Source organism: Barbus barbus (assembly GCF_936440315.1).
Source record: "Barbus barbus genome assembly, chromosome: 27".
In the NCBI taxonomy this organism is placed as follows: Eukaryota; Metazoa; Chordata; class Actinopteri; order Cypriniformes; family Cyprinidae; genus Barbus; species Barbus barbus.
Window position 1 is genome coordinate 27,021,193 of NC_136755.1, and position 17,736 is coordinate 27,038,928.

A 17,736-nucleotide genomic window follows, 5' to 3' on the forward strand; every position below is an offset into this window, starting at 1 on the left:
TTGATCTTGGTCTCATCTGTCCATAGGATGTTGTTCCAGAACTGTGAAGTCTTTTTTAGATGTCGTTTGGCAAACTCTAATCTGGCCTTCCTTCTTGTGGTGAACCCTCTGTATTCACTCTGGTGAAGTCTTCTCTTGATTGTTGACTTTGACACACATACACCTACCTCCTGGAGAGTGTTCTTGATCTGGCCAACTGTTGTGAAGGGTGTTTTCTTCAGCAGGGAAAGAATTCTTCGGTCATCCACCGCAGTTGTTTTCCGTGGTCTTCCGGGTCTTTTGGTGTTGCTGAGCTCACCGGTGCGTTCCTTCTTTTTAAGAATGTTCCAAACAGGGGCTCGTTCTTCGTACGTCGCTAACTCAGTTAGCTGGATTTGATTGTTGACGATTTGGCATGATCTTGGATTGTTTGGTTCTTCGACGCTCATCCTGGACTTGCTGTCATAGCAACAGGTGCGCAAGCTTAAACCTGCTCGGGAGCAGGCTTATTTCATGTAAACAGGATTAGATCGCGGCTTTATAAGCGGAGGAGATAGGGAAGTCTGTCGCAGCCATGTCTTGCCCGTTTTTACGAGAGCAACCTGTTGCGGAAGGTGCGAGGATAATTCGCAGAGCTTTTAGAATTAATCGCGTTTTGCGACACAGACAGGATCCATTAGCACAGCGCGATAGTGTACTTTTTGAAAGATATCGTTTTTCACGTGAGGGTGTCATTTACATAATAAACTTGTTAGAACCTCATATTAAAAGTTCTACTCGTCTGAGTCGGGCTTTAACCACAGCACAAACTGTGTGCATCGCGTTGAGATTCTTTGCGAGTGGCACTTTCCTGTACACTATTGGGGATGCGGAGAACTTGGCCAAAAGTGCTGTCTGTCGTGCCATTCGTAAAGTTTTTGTAGTCTTTCCAAGCCACTTAAGACCCCAAGTTGTAAAACAGAGCTATTTCGCAATTGCAGGTACATTCTACTTGTTAATGAAGATCGTATGAATATGACCACACTAGTAAATATAAATCGATTGTCCCCCAGGCTTCCCTAATGTGATTGGTGCCATAGACTGCACACACATTCATATCAAGGCCCCACCAGGCCCCAAATGAAGGGGATTTTGTGAACCGAAAGGGGGTTCACAGTATAAATGTGCAGGTGAGTTAAGTATCACTATTCTTAATATTTTATATTGGTAATATATACAATGTATTCCATAAGTATGCAGTTGATTGACTACAATGTCTTAGACTATGTGTCATATCACAAATGTGGAAGCCAAATGGCCAGGATCTGTGCATGACTCAATTTTCAGAGAGTCACAGTTATGCACATTATTTGAACGTGGTAAGGATATTAATGTCATGCTCACTGTATTACACACACACACTTATTGTGGGCCTAACAGAACTGCATTTTACCATTGTACAGGTGATTACGATGGGATCCTGGTTGGAGACAGGGGCTATGCCTGTAGGCAGTATTTTATGACTCCATTCCCTGACCCCAACCCTGGACCACAAACCAGTTACAATGCAGCTCTAGCCAGGACAAGGTCACGCATTGAAATGACCTTTGGGCAACTAAAGGGAAGATTTCAGTGTCTGAAAAGTCTGAGGGTTGCACCTGACAGGGCATGCGACATTGTCGCATGTGCTGTATTACACAACATTGCCACCATTAGAAAGGAGAGGACCCCTGTGGTGGAAGTGCAGCCTGATGATGACCTCCAGCCAGTGCACTTGGATCAACCTAGTGGCAGAGCTGCACGGGACAGGATTGTGGAACACCATTTTTGAGAATAATTTAATAAAAATTAAGACAAATAAAAAAAAAAAAAAAAAAAAAAGACAAGGCAAATATGGATTCAATGACTTTTATTAGTTGTTCTTTGAGAAAAAACAAATTAGGGTCATCTTTTGCCTGTAAAGAGATATTGTTATGCAAGGTCAACAGTAGTGCTCTGAAATGTGAAATGTTTTAGTACTTACTCTGAAGTTCCTTTTGCAGCAACTCTATTTCTAGAGCAATTTTCTTCTTCATTAGCTCTTGGAGCTCCATTTCTCCCCTCAGTTTTTGTTTTTTTTAAATGCAAATATTCAACCTTTTGCTGTAGGCTACGTTTATAGAGGGAACGGATGTCACCCTGTGCCATTTGCAGAGAAAATAAATTAGACTCAACGCATACAAAAAAAAACTGAAAGTAAAAAAACAATGCAACACTGTCCACCTCTGTATCAGTTCTCTGTGCAGACTCCCTCTCTGCAGGCCTCTGTGCAGACTCCTGCAACTCATATTGCGGTCAAAAATATAAAGGACATTAGTTGATAAGTGTATAGGGTATATTATATAGTGCATTTTTAGGTGTAGTTATGCACTTACAGGTACTTCCTCCAAAGGACACTCATCCGAGAGGGTCTCTTCACTGTCCTGTGCAATGAAAATAAATGGTATGACAAAGTGATACGGTGTCTCCACTATTGATATTGATTTCACTATTGAGAAAAACAAAAAAAAGGACAAGTCCACTTACTGCACATGCTGCACTGCACATACCCCCCCCCCCCCCCCCCCATTTACTCAAAGTAGGTTTAACTGCCTTCCTTTCATGTCAATGCAATTCAGCACTACTCAAGATTTACCAGTTGAAGAGTGTAGCTGACATTTGGATTACACCAAATGCAAGGTAGCTACCAATTATTTTACAGTAGCCTATACAAAGTGAATTAAAAACCTCTTTACCAGTAATGAAGGTGCTGCTGCTACTGCTTCCTGGCTGTGGGTCTAAGGAAGAGCTGCTCCCAGGGATGTCCTGAACATTGGGTCGGTTCACATTTAACTCAGGGTGCAGGACCACCGCCTGTTTTTTTTTGCTCTGCCTTTTTCCTAGTTGCTGATATAAACAAGCACATCATTTCTCAGTCATTTAAAACAAAAACAAAAAAAGACTAAGAACAACATATGTAATTAATTATTACCATTTTGTTGAATATTCTTGTATTTCACGTTTACTTGTTCCCAATTTCTAGTGGGTCCTGTGGAGGCTCTAATATGAAAGATTAAAGTATGAAAATGTTTAATGTACATATACTGTAATAACTGATTGAAAACCTCTAACACAATCACTACTTACGCATTTAATTTGTCTGCAACTTTTTGCCAGCCCTCTCTCCTGGCTTTTGCAGCCTTTGAGGTGTTCTCTGTCGTTTTTATTAAATTTTGGAACTCCCCATAGCCCTCCATCAAGAGTTCTTGTTCTGCCGCAGAGAAAAAGTGGGCGCGCTCTTTGGCCATTGTGGGCAACCAATAACAGCGTTGCTGATCAGTGTTTCTACTATCGATACATATCCCCTTTTAAACCAGCGTATGAACGCGCAGTTATCTCAGATAACTCAATCCAGCGATACTCATCAACAACAGGTGTGTTCGAAGAACCCAATTAGCCGGATCATGATTAGCACGATGAAATCATCTAGGATGTCTCATTTGATCTCGGATGTTTTAAGCAACGTACGAAGAACGAGCCCCAGTTGTTTTGGCCACACCTAATGTTTTTGCTATCTCTCTGATGGGTTCGTTTTGTTTTTTCAGCCTAATGATGGCTTGCTTCACTGATAGTGACAGCTCTTTGGATCTCATCTTGACAGTTGACAGCAAACAGATTCCAAATGCAAATAGCACACTTGAAATGAACTCTGGACCTTTTATCTGCTCATTGTAATTGGGATAATGAGGGAATAACACACACCTGGCCATGGAACAGCTGAGAAGCCAATTGTCCCATTACTTTTGGTCCCTTAACAAGTGGGAGGCACATATGCAAACTGTTGTAATTCCTACACCGTTCACTTGATTTGGTGAAATTTAAAGCTGACAGTCTGCAGTTAAAGCACATCTTGTTCGTTTCATTTGCAATCCATTGTGGTGGTGAATAGAGCCAAAAATGTTAGAATTGTGTCGATGTCCCAATATTTATGGACCTGACTGTATATAGCTCAGTGCGTTCATTACTAGCGTCTCTTCCAGCGCAACTATTTTTGGGCGTGTTGGAAACCCGTGCCAAACAGACATTTTTATTTTTTTTTGTTCCGTAATTCAGCCGCTACGGGCGATCATACCATTAATTTGTAATCATTACAATAATACCAAAATCGTGTAATGAGCAAGTGTTATTAGACAGCTTAATATCACGTCAGTTTGTGCTTTCAGAATCGGCGAATCTACTGCGGTCGTCCCATCACATCTGGAGCGAAGGACCTGAACCAGGAAGTTGGTCACCAGATAACACGGAAACCAGTTAAACCGTAACTCCGGTTAGTCGACGCAAGCAAAATGAAGTCGACGATTTTTAAAAATCGACTAGCCGACTAAAATCGACGAATCGCGACAGCCCTACTTTAAGATTGTATTAGAGAAAGTGAGGAATGGTTAGATTAGATTAGATTAGATTAGATTCAACTTTATTGTCACTGTGCAGAGTACAAGTACAGAGCCAATGAAATGCAGTTAGCATCTAACCAGAAGTGCAAATAACAGGTTTATAAATAGATATAAAAAAATGTGTATATACATTGTTTTATGACATATAGTGCAAGTTATGAGGTAGATGGGGAGAGACTAGCTCAGTGCAAATGACTGTACATACGATTTAGGTTGCAAGGAAATATAAACAGAAGGTGCATTATAAAGAGAGGTATGTAAGTAGCATATGTATGGCCAATGACCTTCACGGCATCCGGAGGTAGAAATGTGCAAATATCAGGAATGTGCAAATAGCAGGAAATAAAAAACATTGTGAGTGAGGAGTGCAGACAGTTTGTTGAACAGTGCAGTTTTTTTTTTTTTTTTTAAACCATTAGGTGGTCCATCTTGGGTGTAATGTTCAGCGCCTGAGATTGGAGTTCAGTAGGCTGACAGCTGAGGGAAAGAAACTGTTCCTGAGTCTGTTGGTGCGACAGCGAAGACTCCTATAACGTCTCCCAGATGGGAGAGGAGTGAACAGTTTGTGACTGGGGTGAGAGGAGTCTTTGATGATACTTTTCGCTCTCCTTAGGCAGCGTTTGTGGTAAATGTCTTTGATGGAGGGTAGCACGACACCAGTGGTGTATTGGGCAGTTTTTACCACCCGCTGGAGGGCTTTCTGGTCCGAAACAGTGCAGTTGCCGTACCACACTGTGATGCAGTTTGTGAGTATGCTTTCAACAGTGCAACGGTAAAAGTTCAGCAGGATGTGGGGGGACAGGTGAGCTTCCCTTAATTTCCTAAGGAAGTAAAGGCGCTGTCGTGCCTTTTTGATCAGGGTGGAGGTATTGAGGGTCCAGGAGAGATCCTCAGAGAGATGGACACCAAGAAACTTAAAGCTCGCCACACGCTCCACTTCGGCCCCATCAATGTAGATGGGAGTGTGTGTGTGGTCCTTCTTAGTCCGCCGGTGGTCTACAATCAGCTCTTTGGTCTTCTGGGTGTTGAGTGCAAGGTTGTTGTTGGCACACCACATTGCTAGATGCTGGACCTCATCCCTGTAGGCTGTCTCATCATTGTCGCTGATCAGGCCTACCACCGTGGTGTCATCTGCAAACTTGATTATAGAGTTAGAGCCATATACAGGTATGCAGTCGTGGGTGAAAAGGGAGAAGAGGATTGGGCTCAGCACACAGCCCTGTGGTACTCCAGTGTTTAGGGTGAGGACGGAGGAGGTGTGGTTATTGATCCTAACAGACTGTGGTCTGTTGGTGAGAAAGTCCAGGGTCCAGTTACAGAGGGAGGGGCTGATGCCAAGATCGGTGAGCTTGGAGATCAGTGTGGATGGGATCACTGTATTGAAGGCGGAACTGAAATCAATGAATAGCATCCTGACATATGTGTTGGTTCTGTCTATGTGCGTCAGGGAGGAGTGGAGAGCTGAGGCAATGGCATCCTCAGTCGACCTGTTGGATTTGTAGGCGAACTGGTATGGGTCCAGTGTTGGGGGCAAGCATTTTTCAGGTGGGAAAGAACCAGCCTCTCAAAACATTTTGCAATGATGGGAGTAAGAGCAACTGGTCGGAAGTCATTGAGGGCTGCTGCACCAGTATGTTTTGGTACAGGTACAATGGTGGCTGTTTTGAAGCAGTTGGGAACAATGGCTTGGGCCAAAGAGAGGTTGAAAATGTTGGTGAAGACCTCAGCCAGCTGTTCTGCACAGGCCCTAAGCACTCGGCCAGGGATGCCATCAGGGCTGGCAGCTTTGTGTGAGTTCACCTTACGCAAGGTAGCGCACACGTCACTGGTGGAAAGTGTGAGCGGCAGGTCGTCAGGTGTGAGCTCAGCTTTGATGGGTGGTTCTGTGTTTCCACGATCAAAGCGAGCATAAAAGTTGTTCAGTTTGTCGGGGAGGGTGGCATTGCTGTTTGGGGGTGTACTGTTTGCTGTTTTATAGTCTGTGAGGGCATGGATGCCTGTCCACATTCGCCGAGGATCATTGTTTTTAAATTTGTCCTCAATGCGCAGTTTATAACTGTATTTAGCTGATTGAATTCCCCTCTTCAGATTGGACCTGGATAAGCTGTAGGCTTCACGGTCGCCAGATTTGAAGGCGGCGTCACGTGCCTTCAGCAGGAGCCGGACTTCCTTGTTCATCCAGGGTTTCTGATTGGGGTACAGTTTAATTACTTTATGGGTGGTTACCTTGTCAACACATCTGTTGATATGATGCAGAACAGAGCTGGTGTAGGTGTTAACATCTGTGTGGGAGTCCAGTGTGGCCCGGGAAGCAAACAAATTCCAGTCTGTGTCCAGGAACTCCTGCTGTAGTGAGGAGTCTGCTTCTTCTAGCCAAACTTTAACAGTCCTCACAGTGGGTTTCACACGTTTGATGATGGGGGTGTATTTGGGTAGCAGGAACAGGGAGAGGTGATCAGATTGTCCAATGTGGGGGAGGGGTGTTGCTTTGTAAGCATCAGGGATGTTTGTATAAACATGATCAAGAGTGTTGTCTTCTCTTGTAGGACAAGCAACGTTTTGATGAAATTTGGGGAGAGTAGTTCTCAGACTGGCATGATTGAAATCACCAGCAATAATAAAAACTCCATCCGGGTGTGTTGTTTGCAGCTTATTAACAACAGAAGATAGTTCTTTCGTGGCTAGTTTAGCATTAGCATCCGGGGGTACATACACAGCAGCGATTATGGCAGTTGTAAATTCGCGGGGCAGATAAAAGGGTCTGCACTTGATAAAGATGTATTCAATATCAGCAGAACAGTGGGATTTAATAATAATAGCATCGGAGCACCAGGATCTGTTTACATAGAGGCAAACACCCCCACCTTTGCTTTTACCGGAGTCCACAGCCGTTCTATCAGCCCTGTAGATGTTGCGCCCCTCTAGCTCAATCGCGCTATTTGGAATGGTGTTATTGAGCCAAGTTTCTGTGAAAACCATAATGTTGCAGTCTATAAACATTCGCTGAGTGATCCGAAGTCGTAGCTCGTCGATCTTGTTTGCCAGAGATCGTACGTTAGCAAGGAAGATGCTTGGTAGAGCTGGACGATGCGGATTGAGCTTTAGCTTAGCCCGCAGGCCGCTCCGCTTACCCCTTCTTTGTTTACGTTTGCAGCGCCGACGACGGGCACTTCCTGTCGGATTGAATGGTTCACTCGAGCCCGGGGACCGGAGTAATTCGGGAGGTAGTAGATGAAGATCTAGTGTTGTATCCACATCGGTGTTTGTGTAGCGAAGTTTGATATCCAGTAGTGTGTGACGGTTGTACGAGGTTAATGCGAAGCTATGTCGAATAACTGAACTGAAAATAACTAATAAAATAATAAGTAATTTGCAAAAACTGGAGAGACGCTGAGCCTCGCGTTGTTCACGCGCCGCCATCTTGGTCATCTTGGTGAGTGTGATATAATGATCTGTGTTGTTTCTCTCAGGTATTCACACACTCCAGCGCATGTATGGCTGTGAGCTGGAGGATGATGGCAGAGCTCGAGGATACGAGCAGTATGGTTATGATGGAGAGGACTTAATCAGTCTGGATAAGAGCTCCGTCACCTGGACTGCTGCTAATGATAAAGCTTTCAGAACCAAACTCAAATGGGATGCTGATAGAGCTATTGCAGAACAAGAGAAAGCATATCTGGAGAATACATGCATTGAGTGGCTGAAGAAGTATGTGGGATATGGCAAGGACACTCTGCAGAGAAAAGGTAATTATATCAGTTTCTGAGTCACTGCAGACCACTGCATAGTGAGTGCATATCATAACTGCATTCAAATTTTTAACCAGAAATAGAGCCCTTATATGCATCACAAAACAACATTCATCTGCTTAAAAACCAGAACAGAATGTAAATGCCATACAGGAGATATTTATGATATAAACCTGCATATTTCACATGTTGGGCATCACTGGAGTTTCTGTACCAGATCTAGTTTAAGAAGTGTGCTGCCAGAAAACAGATAATACAGAATGAAGGGAAAATATGTATTCCTCAGCATAATAATATTATTACACATAGTTTGGTATTTGTGAAGGGCTTTTTATCATAGAACAACACAACATATAAGCAAACTGAATTTTGTGAAACAATAATCCAAACTAATTTAAGACTTTATTGCGTATGCACACAGTGGAAAAATGCTTTCGATCAAACTTTGAAAAATGAGCTTTTTATAATTATCTGATAAAGCTATTGATACAACAGATTATGAGAAGAAATGTATAGTAATTACTTTATTTGAATGTTGTAGGCTTTGTCAAATTTTCTTGTTCAATATCTTTTTTAATCATCTTGTCTCTCTCTCAGTCTCTCCTCAGGTGTCTCTGCTGCAGAAGTCTTCCTCGTCTCAAGTTAAGTGTCATGTTACAGGTTTTTACCCCAAAGAAGTAACAGTCTTCTGGCAGAAAAACGGACAAGATCATGATGAGGATGTGGATCTTGGTGAACTTCTTCCCAATGAGGACGGGACCTTTCAGAAGACAAGCACCCTCAGAGTTTCACCTGATGAGCTGAAGAAGAACGAGTTCAGCTGTTTGGTGGAGCACCAGGGCAATACCATCAGAGAGATACTGACAGACGGTAAGAGTGATTAACTATGGTAAGATTGTCTTGATGAGTAGACCATGAGCAATGTTGATGGAGATCATTTGTTTTACTTCTGCAAACATATGTCATGGCCTGCATTATTATTAGTTGATGGCATCACAGTCACAGATTCTGTTGTTGTATCTTCCGAAATGTTCATGTACAGGTTTCTAACATCGTCAGGCTCATTAAAGATCTGATGTTTTTATCTGATCATATTCTTCAGATTCTCTTCCCATCGGTATCATTGTTGGTGCTATTGCTGCTGTTGTCCTCCTGTTGGCGGTGATTGGTGTTGTTGTATTTAAGGGGTTGCAGAAAAAGAAAAAGACAGGTGAGACAGAGACTGTGATATTATTATCGTGACTATAATATCATGCTGCTCTGATGGGTGCAATAACTTAATGTCTGTTTCTCTGCTTGTTTTTCAGACTTCAAACCAGTCAATGGTAGGTTCCTCATAATCTCTGTTTGATTTAAATACATTAATATCAGATGGACTCTGGACACTGGTTTATATCAGGCTGTTTTTAAATCTGCAACACAGTGTTTGAGAAATGTAAATGTTTCTAGTAAATCAAAATAGAAGTTTTGTTCTACAATATTTCTCTTTATTATAATAAAAGCAATAAATGACACTGTAGAAATATCTAAATCTAAACAGTTGTGTATGTGCAGTCTGTTGTGTTATTAATTATCTGTAATATTGTTTTCTGTTGTAGCCTCTGATGATGGTTCAAACAACTCCTAATGCATAAAGATGTAAGTGTATCTGCATTCATAACTATATCTCTCTCAGTTATGTGAAACAGATGAAATGTAATGTTTCTTTTAGTATTTTAGGAAACCAGACACGTGGCAGAGATGAACCTGAAAAATGATGCGAGTTCAATGTCCAACTGTCCAGTCATACAAAACTGCACAAAAACACATGATCATACACACACACACACTCTCACTCTCTCACACACGTACTCACACACACACACACACACACACACACAGACACACACTCTCTCTCTCACACACACATTATAGAATTTCTGTGATGGGATTTATGTCTTATGATTCTAAATTAATTACATCAAGTTTTTGTTTCTTCGTGATTTCTGTTCATCTTGATTTTCATTCATTTTATTTACTTTATTTTATGAAAATATATTTTTCCCTGTAGTGACAGAGACACAAGAATGCCAATGATTGATTAGCAAAGTTGATTAGTTTGTAAGATTTGTGAAAGATTTGCTTGTGTGTATATATATATATATATATAAAGTCAATGTAAGCAACTGGGTACAACAGCCTATCCGAGTCTATAAAGATTGCTTGTGTTTTGTAGACAATTTCTGTAAGAGACTAAGAAGTCAATGAAATGATAAAATAGTTTATTTAATGTAATATTTTAAGTTACTTTACTTTAAATGGTCTAGATTTAATCATTGGGCTTTTCCAATTAAATATATAAATATCAATATGCAGGCTTTGTATTTTATTCTTTGCAGGGGATTGAGCTTTTAATGTTTATAGATTTCTTTTTTTTTCCTTTTTTTTTTTTCAATGATTTAGATGATAATGTGTTACAGAATAACTGGTTCAAAATATGTTGTACTGTTAAACCTGAACATCTGAACGTTAAAATAAAATATACATTTTTCATTTAGCTAAATAAAAAGACACAATTTCTCTGAATATTGGTTGCCTTCAAAATGATGTCACTTTGGTTGTTTAAAAATAAAGAAAATCTCACAAAAAAGAAAGAAGCAGTGAATGTCTGTTATTAATTAAAACAGCAGAAGTTATCATTCATAAGATTTGCTTCAATTGCAGCTGAATGTTAGAGAATTACAGGACTGTGATGATTCCTTCCTAAAGTTGATATGAAATATAAATCAATTTGATCATAATTACTGCCTAAATATTAATTAGAACCATGAAATGCTCTCAAAATACAATACAAAAGAAAAAACATTATTGAACAAAAATATATTACATTGATTTTACTTCAAATAAAAATGTGTGAGCAGAGATGCTTTAGTTGAGATGACAATATTAGTTATTTTCGGTGGGAAAAAAGTGATAATTATTTCAGAAATATTAATTAGACCTATTAAATTCTCTCAAAATAAAAAAATAAAAAATATTATTGAACAAAAATATATTATAATAATTTTACTGAAAATAAAACTACTTCAAACTTCAGGTTTTTTAAACTGCTTTCTCAAGAAACAAAGTTTGTCTTGAGAATCTTCTTAATCTAGTTCTTCTTTTGTAAGAAATGAACTGGTCCTTAATTAGCAACTAAACCAGCATCAGACCAGCACAAAGCCTCATAAACCAGTCTAAGCTGGTCTTTCAGAAGGATGTTGATTATTTGATGAATGCAGGAGAAAGAGCTGAACTCAACACAAACACAACACTGCAGCGACTCAGAGACCTGCATTAATATATCATTTCATTTAAAATAATAAAACCCCAGTAAAGGAGACAAAACCTGTGGGATTCACAACAATTCATCCTCTTCTCCCTGAACACTAGAAAGTGAACGGCGGTCAACTGAGATAATAACAGAGTAAACTTTATAGTGACCCACACAATGTATGATTGACGTGAATAAAACAATCTAATTATGATAATTTTTATCAAATGTGAACAAGAGTCTAATTTTGTCAGTGTTTCCCTCTCTGCTGTGAAATAAAAATGAGTGAACCACATTAGTCTCTAATGAGGCTCTGTTTCAATCGCTGCTTCAGAAGAAGCTCCCTATGTAGACAGCAAGGTCTAAGCTGCTCTTTCAGTGGACTTTCATTGTTTCTAATGAATAATGAACTTTAACCAGAAGCTCAGAGACACACTGAACCCAGTGAAGAGAGACAGAAAGACAGACAGATCCATTCAAATATCATTTCATTTAAAATAAAATAAATAATGAATAATAAATTAATGAATCGAGAAGCCATTACTGTGAATTTCCTGACTTGAGCTGATTAATTGTTTTTATTATTTTATCTTTTCTAACTAATCAGACAGTTTTCCTGCCGCAGATGATCAAGACTCACAAGAATCCCATTGACTTTCATTGATGGAATGTTCAGAATCTTGAATCCATTCAAACTCAACTGAATCTCATCTGAATCTCAACTGAATCTTCAGTTGATTCAAATGTAAACAGACTAACATCTGTGTCTCCCCAGATAGAACAGACAACATATTTTTTGCAACATTGCAGCCTGTTCATTACTAAATTAAAACACAGTTAAAGTTACAGAAACAAATAACACTGTAAAAACACTATAAAAAATAACACTGCAGATACATTGCGAATATGGAAACATTTGGATTCGTGCCGAATGAGAGAGGTTGGCATCAGTTTGCTCAATACACACCTCTCTGGGCTCTGGAAACCCAGGCAGTCAGCAAACCCTCTCACTTTTTTGAAAAAGCTACCAGCTACGAAATGCACCTTTGTCCCTGGTCAGGTGAGCTGTCGGATGTTCCAGCTGTAAATCACTGGTTTTCAGGAGGTCTGGGTCTCAGCTCGCATCCTCCTGCATGAAGCAGTTCAGAGATACAAGCCAGAACAATGCAAGGAGAACTGAAACGCCTGCTTACCACCCAGGGCAGAAGATCTGGCTCTTTACCAGAGACATCTGAGATATCACCTATAAGGTCCATAACATCCTGGACTCCTGATGACGGGGAGATCAGCAGGAATATTTAGTACACTGGAGAGGATATGGTCCCGAAGACAGATCCTGGGTACCTCGAGACGATCTTGATCCTTCATTACTGACTGAGTTCCCTACCACTCATCCTAATGATCCTTGACCCAGAGAAGCAGAGACCCCCCCCCCCCCCCCCCCCCAAACAGCAGTAGAGGGGACCAGGGGGATTTTGCAACCCAGCCAGCACCAGACATCAAAACTCCTCCCACTGATTCCTGTTCTCAAGAATATTGATCTCATACACCTGCACACCTGCAATAGCTCGTAAGGGACATAAATACTCATCTCTCACAACCTCCCAGATTCTGGTTTCATCAACCACTACTGTGTGTTTACCTGACCTGACTACTCACCTCTGCTCCGGTCCACCTCAGCAACACTTGCAAGACACTGAAATGTTATTATCTATTATCTCAAGTTTCTTCTTTACCACCTGCTTCACTACCAGCTCATTCATTACTGCTGCAGCTCTTCAATAAAGTGTAATTGCTGTGAAATCCAGTGTCATCTCTTCTCTTATTGTGATAGTTATACAGTTTATACAGTCTAGAAATCATTATTTCTATGGAATGTCCCCATAAAAAATGGAAATCCAACATGTGTTTGTGTGCTTAATGCATTTGTAAATATTTTAAGGAACACTGAATATGAATTAAATTAATGTCCAATAACGGCTGCTTTAAAGCACTTAATTAATGACATTTTCCAATTTTCTGTAACAATCTAAAGTGATAAATGTTTATGGTTAATAAGTTGTTAACAAAGCATTATCTAACTCATTACATATGAGCTAATTAAACAATAACACATTGTTAATTACAGTGACAATGAATGAAGAACTCACTATTTATATGCAGTATTAATGTATTAATTACAGTTTATGAACTATTACCAATTAACCAATGGTTTGAAAATTATTTAGAAGTGCTTTGTTAGAGTATACTTATTATAAACTATTACCAATAAGTAAGTATAGTGCTCAAGAAAATGAGGTAATTCACTCATAGCTACTATTTTTTTCAGGACTATATAAAATACTATACTATATGGTATTAATGTAAATAACGTTTGTATATCATTAATCCTAATGCACAGATCATGATAACCCACTAATAATGACTACAGTATTAACAAATCCTTCTAAAGAAATTAGTGACCCAATAATCATGGACAAGTGTTCTAAAGTGTTACCAAAATTCGTTCTGCACAAATCACATAAATTTAATATTTTGGGTTCAAAAAGACTAAATTCGCAAAATTCAATGACTTTGGGGCACTAATAGTTTTGTACCTACAAAATATTGCTTGGACACGTTCCTGTTGAGAATGGATAACACATTTCAATTTGGCTTCTTTAGATCGGTCGTGGGCCATGTGTTTCACTTGGTTGCCTGTTGACAGCAACATTGCCCAAAAAGTTGCTCCATGTATCATCAGCCCAAGGCTTTAAGCATGTAGCCATTTTTATGACGTGTTAGTTTTATCACATTTAAGAGCTTTTTGTGCTTGCAGGAGACGATAGAGCTGCATCACTAATCAATGTACACGTACGTTAAATTGAAATACTAAATTTGTAAAATTATACATTTTATAGTTTAATACAAATTATCTCCCAGATAAACCTAGTGTGTTGCAGCTGTTGAGAGGGCAATTCTGGAGGCACTCAATGAACTGGACATGAAGATCAGTCATCTAACTTCAGTGGTCCAATCCCTTGCAGCTAACAGACGTTCCAATGCTCCAGTGCTGGTGGTGGACAGTGAGGATGATGTATTTCCTCTCAAAACCATGGAGGAACTAGACAAACTGGAAAGTCAATTATCAGAAAAAGCAATGATGCAAAAGATAGTAAAAATCACTGACATTTGTAGGTTTAATAGTGGTAGTGAAGTAAATAATGTCTATTATATACCCGGTTTCACAGACAAGGTTTAAGGCTAGTCCCAGACTAAAATGCAAGTGTGAGCTATCTTAACTGAAAATAACTTGCAATGACATACCTTACAATATGTCAGTGCCATTGTTTTGTCTCAAGATGCACACAGCATTTTTATAAAAGCAAAACTAAGACCTATAGTCCTGATTTAAACTAATCCCTGTCCAGAGCTGGGTAGTAACTGATTACATGTAATCTGGATTACGTAATCAGATTCCAAAAATTAAGTACTTGTAATTAGATTAAATTACATTTTATAATACTCGTAATCAGACTACAGTTACTTTTTTATGGATTACATGATTATTTACATAATAGCAATGGATTATTCAGAATTTAATTTTTCATCTTTTAAATTTTCCTTTCTAAAATATCTTAGGGAAAGGGAAAATGAGAGTTGATGGATGATACCATCAGGAAAACCAGAGAATGCAGTTATGAAAGAAGTCATTTCACCACCTGAGTAAAACCATCAGGGTCTGTAACTTGTACTAATAACCTCTGTTTCGTTTAGTTAAATGTACAATACTTGTAATGCGCTGGGTTATGACGAGTGTCCAGAATGCAGTCTCAGATGAAAGTCTTAATGGTTTCAAGGTTTTGGATTCCCGATCACGTTCTTCCGGGTTGAAGAGTGATGAATTCCAAAGATGTTCTGAGGAAGAAATGTTCTTCTAGGTAGATAGTGGAAAAGAGCTAAGAAAGATATCTGCTGAGGTCCGAGGAGCTTTGGTTGAATGGAATGTCAAGGCCTGGCACAAAAACTTAAGGGTCAAGAAGTGTTTGAGCTCACATCCGCATCTTCTCAGATTCTTTAAGATCCGCAGACTGGCAGGGCGTCACTGAATGTGAGAGCTTTATCTGCTATAGAGGTCACACCTCTGGGGAGTCAAAGAGCATATGGTGACTTGAACTTTTGGTAAGTTTACAACTCTTTGTCTCCAATTTGCATATGAACTGGATTGTGTTATGCGTCGGGTGGTTGTAGCAAACAGGCGCACGACGAAGGAGTAAACAAAAGAGTATTCTTTATTTATAGGCATCAACTCACACTTGACATTGAATTAACGTAAGAACGGACAAAAACATGTGGAGAACTGAGGACCTTTAAAGGGATAGGGCAAATGAGGAAACAAGATAATTAATCTAATACAGGTGGGGACGATCATTAATTAACAAAACTAGGACATGAACTAAAACAGGAAGAACCAAATATGGGCAAAACCAAACTGAACAGAAACAGAACCGTGACAGTTATCTCCCCCTCCCGGAAGGCGCGTCCCGCACCGTAACAATGACATCGCGGGCGGGGGGGGGCGGGCGCCCTCGAGGCTGGAGCAGGGCCAGGACAGGGAGGAGACAAGAGAAGCCTCCAGGGCGGATCAGGAGCCTTAGGAGACCATGGCGGGACTGGAGACTCGGGAGACCATGGCGGGACTGGAGACTCGGGAGGCCATGGCGGGACTGGAGACTCGGGAGGCCATGGTGGATCAGGAGATACGAGAGGCCATGGTGGATCAGGAGACTCGGGAGGCTTCGTGGCCTTTGCCTTCGGCCCGGCCACGCAGGCCCGGAGTATATAGCCTCCCCCCAAATTTTTTGGGGGAATGTTCCCTCCAGGGAACAATTGAGGAGAAGCGGGCTTTTGGGGGTGCTCAGGAGGAGCGGGCTCTGTGGGAAGCCTGGAGGAGCGGACACTTGGGGGCGCTCTGGAGGAGCGGACTCTTGGAGGCGCTCTTGCAGCGCGGACTCTTGGGGGAGCACGGGAGGCGCGGAGCTGGACAGAACCAGCGGAGACGAAGGAGAGCTGGACGGGACCAGTGGAGACGCAGGAGGGCGCTCTTGTAGCGTGGACACCTGAGGGCGCTCTTGCAGCGTGGACATTAGAGGGTGCACGGGAGGCGCGGAGCTGGACAGGACCAGCGGAGACGAAGGAGAGCTGGACGGGACCAGCGGAGACACAGGAGGGCGCTCTGGCAGCGCAGACACTTGAGGGTGCTCTTGCAGCGCGGACTCTTGAGGGCGCTCTTGCAGCGCAGACACTTGAGGGCGCACAGGAGACACGGAGCTGGACAGAACCAGCGGAGACGAAGGAGAGCTGGACGGGACCAGCGGAGACACAGGAGGGCGCTCTGGCAGCGCGGACACTTGAGGGCGCTCTTGCAGCGCGGACACTTGAGGGCGCTCTTGCAGTGCGGACACTTGAGGGCGCTCTTGCAGCGCGGATTCAAAGGGACGCTCTTGCAGCGCGGACTCTTGGAGGCGCTCTGACAGCGCAAATTCTTGGGGGTGCTCTGGTAGTGCGACTTCTCGGGGGTACTCTGGGAGTGCGGATCCGTACGGGACCAGCAGGGACGCAGGAGAGCTGGGCGGAACCAGCGGAGACGCAGGAGAGCTGGGCGGAACCAGCGGAGATGCAGGAGAGCTGGGCGGAACCAGTGGAGACACAGGAGAGTACTTGCGAGGAGCAGGCACTGGAGGGCACTGGCGAGGAGCAGGCACTGGAGGGCACTGGCGAGGAGAAGGCACTGGAGGGCACTGGCAAGGAGCAGGCACTGGTGTCCATGACATTCCCTCATACACGATTAGCACCCCTACCGGCACCTGAATTTCCTCCCGCGGCGGCTCTGGGTTTGCCGTAGTAGGCGGCGGAGCCATCTTCGCCGCGGACGGCGTAACTTTCATCGCCTCTTGCAGCGGAATCCTCTTCGCCGCGAGTGGAACATTCATCGCCGTGTACGGCGGGATCCTCTTCGCCGCGGGCGGAAACCAACCACTCGCAGCGGCATGGGGAAGCGAGCTGTAGATCGCCGGAGCTCCCTTCCATGGAGCCAAAATCAACCGCCTCCTCATCATGATGTCGTTTGGCGTGGTCCGTTCTTCTGTTATGCGTCTGGTGGTTGTAGTAAAGGAAGGCTCTCGACGAAGGGATAAACAAAAGGAGTATTCTTTATTAAATGGCATCAATACACTTCTAGACATTAAACTAACTTAAGAACGGAACGTTCATCGCCTTCGAAGGC

At 42.0% G+C, this 17,736-nt stretch overlaps 2 protein-coding genes across 2 annotated transcripts in view; both read left to right on the plus strand.

Moving 5' to 3' along the window:
• The window catches only part of LOC306847474 (major histocompatibility complex class I-related gene protein-like), a gene marked incomplete at its 3' end in the record, with an annotated part of 143,103 nt that overhangs the window by 18,897 nt on the left and 106,470 nt on the right, over positions 1-17,736 (plus strand). The gene's annotated exons all lie outside the window — the stretch shown is intronic.
• LOC306847008 (class I histocompatibility antigen, Gogo-C*0203 alpha chain-like) lies at positions 7,498-10,558 on the plus strand (the record flags this gene model as incomplete). Its single annotated transcript, XM_079380742.1, has 7 exons — positions 7,498-7,504; positions 7,901-8,176; positions 8,777-9,049; positions 9,282-9,389; positions 9,487-9,504; positions 9,778-9,817; positions 9,899-10,558. The coding sequence occupies 6 exons, from the start codon at positions 7,498-7,500 to the stop codon at positions 9,804-9,806; spliced, it is 711 nt and encodes a 236-aa protein (XP_079236868.1). The 3' UTR covers positions 9,807-9,817; positions 9,899-10,558.